The 5000-nt window shown below is 48.6% G+C and overlaps 2 protein-coding genes across 8 annotated transcripts in view; both read left to right on the top strand.

Moving 5' to 3' along the window:
* Positions 1–1007, top strand: part of pot (zona pellucida domain protein papillote) — a 66949-nt gene extending 65942 nt beyond the window's left edge. For all 7 annotated transcript variants that reach the window (XM_043026176.2, XM_043026172.2, XM_043026177.2 and 4 more), the window contains one exon: positions 1–1007. This exon is cut by the window's left edge and continues 826 nt beyond it. The gene's annotated coding sequence lies outside the window, so the exon portion shown is untranslated.
* LOC122259419 (uncharacterized) overlaps positions 197–5000 on the top strand; it is a 5899-nt gene continuing 1095 nt past the window's right edge. Inside the window, exons 1-5 of the mRNA XM_086542122.1 lie at positions 197–227; positions 494–611; positions 981–1134; positions 1385–1483; positions 3444–5000. The exon at positions 3444–5000 is cut by the window's right edge and continues 1095 nt beyond it. Of these exons, the coding sequence (XP_086398248.1) occupies positions 197–227; positions 494–611; positions 981–1134; positions 1385–1483; positions 3444–5000 (1959 nt within the window). The remainder of the gene's footprint in view (positions 228–493; positions 612–980; positions 1135–1384; positions 1484–3443) is intronic.

Genomic DNA, 5000 nt, shown 5'->3' with positions numbered 1-5000 from the left:
ACTCACGCACATGCACACATACAAGCACTCATAAACATTAACTCATACATCTGAAGAGAGATAACTTTAGCTCTCATCAAGTGCAATATGACACATCTCATCTTATATCACATTGTTTCAACCACTTAAAACAATCATGCCAGTGATCTAGATCATGCTGTGAGGTACATCGTGTGTTGAAACATGGTTAGAGATCATGCAGGCGTGTCGGTCCGAGCGGCAGCAGCGTGAGGTCATGACCCGATCTCGCAGTTTCATCCCTAGTCATCATCCCGCGGGAAGGCGAGGCGAGGGGGGCTAGGAGCGCCGCCTGTTAAGCCGCTGGGGTACGAATTTATTTCGTTTCATTCATTTCTTGATGTGAGTAGCGGAGAACGGCTCGCAGATCTTCTTATTGCAATATTTTCACGTAATACGTTGCCTGCGTCTGCGTCTTTTGCAATAAACAACAATATCGTGCGACCTCCATATTGTAAGTGCGTATCCCCTCAAGATAGCGGCCAAGTCCTCTCGTCGCGCGGGTTGGGCTTCGTGGGACGTAACGGCAATGTTACTTATATGATGAAAATAGTAAAATATGTTGTAGCAGAGATGTTAGACTTGAAATTAATGTAAGTGTAAATGAACTAACGTCGGAAATTTTATATAGCTTTCATAAAAAATACTTGACAACAAACTTCTTTAACCCAAATTATTATTTTTTCTATACGATGTCTGATTCAGGTACAGTGAATTAACACGTCAAAATGACGGCAAAGCTTCATTGCTTCCTTGCATGTAGACCAAGCTACGTTCAGGGCAGGGCAAGCGACACCAGAAAATAAAACTTTTTAAAATGCTGGTAAGAGAATTCCAGCTCTTTGAATCATTATGATATTATAACAAATAGTCCCAGAACGACTTCAGAATGAGTCTTAGTTATGTTGCAAATCAAGTTTATGGTTGTGAAAATGTTGAATCTTTGTACATTACTGTGGCAGAATGAGAGGTACCGAAAACCGCACACTTTTACATCCACAACTACCTCCACCACACCTTCTCCAACCACGTCCACCTCCACACACCTTCTACAACCACTCCACCTCTACTACACTTCTACAACCACGTCCACCTTACTACACCTTCTACAACCACGTCTACCTCTACTACACCTTCTACAACCACGTCCACCTCCACCACACTTCTACAACACGTCCACCTCTACTTACACCTTCTACAACACGTCCACCTCTACTACACCTTCTACAACCACGTCACCTCTACTACACCTTCTACAACCACGTCCACCTCCACCACACTTCTACAACCACGTCCACTCTACTACACTTCTACAACCACATCTACCTCCACACACCTTCTACAACACGTCCACCTCTACTACACCTTCTACAACCACGTCACCTCCACCACACCTACAACCACGTCTACCTCCACCACACCTACAACCACGTCCACCTCTACTACACCTTCTACAACCACGTCCACCTCTACTACACCTTCTACAACCACATCTACCTCCACCACACCTTCTACAACCACATCTACCTCCACCACACCTTCTACAACCACGTCCACCTCCACCACACCTTCTACAACCACATCTACCTCCACCACACCTTCTACAACCACATCTACCTCCACCACACCTTCTACAACCACATCTACCTCCACCACACCTTCTACAACCACATCTACCTCCACCACACCTTCTACAACCACGTCCACCTCTACTACACCTTCTACAACCACATCTACTCTACTACACTTCTACAACCACGTCTACCTCCACCACACTTCTACAACACGTCCACCTCCACACACCTTCTACAACCACGTCTACCTCTACTACACCTTCTACAACACGTCCACCTCCACACACCTTCTACAACCACGTCTACCTCCACACACCTTCTACAACACGTCCACCTCTACTACACCTTCTACAACCACGTCCACCTTACTACACCTTCTACAACACATCTACCTCCACACACCTTCTACAACACATCTACCTCCACCACACTTCTACAACCACGTCTACCTCTACTACACCTTCTACAACACGTCCACCTCTACTACACCTTCTACAACACGTCCACCTCTACTACACCTTCTACAACACATCTACCTCCACACACCTTCTACAACCACGTCTACCTCTACTACACCTTCTACAACCACGTCCACCTCTACTACACCTTCTACAACACATCTACCTCCACACACCTTCTACAACACATCTACCTCCACACACCTTCTACAACCACGTCACCTCTACTACACCTTCTACAACACATCTACCTCCACCACACTTCTACAACACGTCCACCTCCACACACCTTCTACAACACATCTACCTCCACCACACCTTCTACAACACATCTACCTCCACCACACCTACAACCACGTCACCTCCACCACACCTTCTACAACACATCTACCTCCACACACCTTCTACAACCACGTCCACCTCCACACACCTTCTACAACACATCTACCTCCACACACCTTCTACAACACATCTACCTCCACCACACTTCTACAACACGTCCACCTCCACACACCTTCTACAACCACATCTACCTCCACACACCTTCTACAACACATCTACCTCCACACACCTTCTACAACACGTCCACCTCTACTACACTTCTACAACCACGTCTACCTCTACTACACCTTCTACAACCACATCTACCTCCACACACCTTCTACAACACATCTACCTCCACACACCTTCTACAACACATCTACCTCCACACACCTTCTACAACACATCTACCTCCACACACCTTCTACAACCACGTCTACCTCCACTACACCTTCTACAACCACATCTACCTCCACCACACCTTCTACAACCACATCTACCTCCACCACACCTTCTACAACCACGTCCACCTCTACTACACCTTCTACAACCACGTCTACCTCTACTACACCTTCTACAACCACGTCCACCTCTACTACACCTTCTACAACCACGTCCACCTCCACCACACCTTCTACAACCACGTCCACCTATACTACACCTTCTACAACCACGTCTACCTCTACTACACCTTCTACAACCACGTCCACCTCTACTACACCTTCTACAACCACGTCCACCTCTACTACACCTTCTACAACCACATCTACCTCTACTACACCTTCTACAACCACATCGACCTCTACTACACTTCTACAACCACGTCTACCTCTACTACACCTTCTACAACCACGTCTACCTCTACTACACTTCTACAACCACGTCCACTCTACTACACTTCTACAACCACGTCTACCTCTACTACACCTTCTACAACCACGTCCACCTTACTACACCTTCTACAACACATCTACCTCCACCACACTTCTACAACCACGTCTACCTCTACTACACCTTCTACAACACATCTACCTCCACCACACCTTCTACAACCACGTCTACCTCTACTACACCTTCTACAACCACATCTACCTCCACCACACCTTCTACAACCACGTCCACCTCTACCACACCTTCTACAACCACGTCTACCTCCACCACACCTTCTACAACCACATCTACCTCTACTACACCTTCTACAACCACATCTACCTCCACCACACCTTCTACAACCACATCTACCTCCACCACACCTTCTACAACCACGTCTACCTCCACCACACCTACAACCACGTCCACCTCTACTACACCTTCTACAACCACGTCCACTCTACTACACTTCTACAACCACGTCCACCTTACTACACCTTCTACAACCACGTCTACCTCCACCACACCTACAACCACGTCCACCTTTACTACACCTTCTACAACCACGTCCACCTCTACTACACCTTCTACAACCACGTCTACCTCTACTACACCTTCTACAACCACGTCTACCTCTACTACACCTTCTACAACCACGTCTACCTCCACCACACCTACAACCACGTCCACCTTTACTACACCTTCTACAACCACGTCCACCTCTACTACACCTTCTACAACCACGTCTACCTCTACTACACCTTCTACAACCACGTCCACCTCTACTACACCTTCTACAACCACGTCCACCTCTACTACACCTTCTACAACCACGTCCACCTCTACTACACCTTCTACAACCACGTCCACCTCTACTACACCTTCTACAACCACGTCCACCTCTACTACACCTTCTACAACCACGTCCACCTCTACTACACCTTCTACAACCACGTCCACCTCCACCACACCTTCTACAACCACGTCCACCTCTACTACACCTTCTACAACCACGTCCACCTCCACCACACCTTCTACAACCACGTCCACCTCTACTACACCTTCTACAACCACGTCCACCTCTACTACACCTTCTACAACCACGTCCACCTCCACCACACCTTCTACAACCACGTCCACCTCCACCACACCTTCTACAACCACGTCCACCTCCACCACACCTTCTACAACCACGTCCACCTCCACCACACCTTCTACAACCACGTCCACCTCCACCACACCTTCTACAACCACGTCCACCTCCACCACACCTTCTACAACCACGTCCACCTCTACTACACCTTCTACAACCACGTCCACCTCCACCACACCTTCTACAACCACGTCCACCTCTACTACACCTTCTACAACCACGTCCACCTCTACTACACCTTCTACAACCACATCTACCTCCACCACACCTTCTACAACCACATCTACCTCCACCACACCTTCTACAACCACGTCTACCTCCACCACACCTTCCTCTACTACACTTACAACCACGTCTACTTCTACTGCACCTTCTACTACTACAACTACCGCAAAGACATCAATCACAGCTTCAGCGTTCACTTCATCTACAACTCTGCGTCCTGCCACAACCACCGTCCTTCCCGACGACGCCCCAGGACTCTCACGGGGCGCCTCTCTGCTGCAGCTCCTGAGCCTCCTGTCCAGCGCTCCCCTGCCTTCGCGCCGGGACTCGGGGAGCAGGGACTTGCCTCCGCCTCTCGTCCCTTCGTCGTCCTTCGTCAGT

This window comes from Penaeus japonicus, unplaced genomic scaffold (assembly GCF_977035675.1).
Source record: "Penaeus japonicus unplaced genomic scaffold, GWHDUDI00000001_assembly GWHDUDI00000012, whole genome shotgun sequence".
Taxonomy (NCBI): domain Eukaryota; kingdom Metazoa; phylum Arthropoda; class Malacostraca; order Decapoda; family Penaeidae; genus Penaeus; species Penaeus japonicus.
This window is presented reverse-complemented; position numbering and strand designations above follow the sequence as displayed.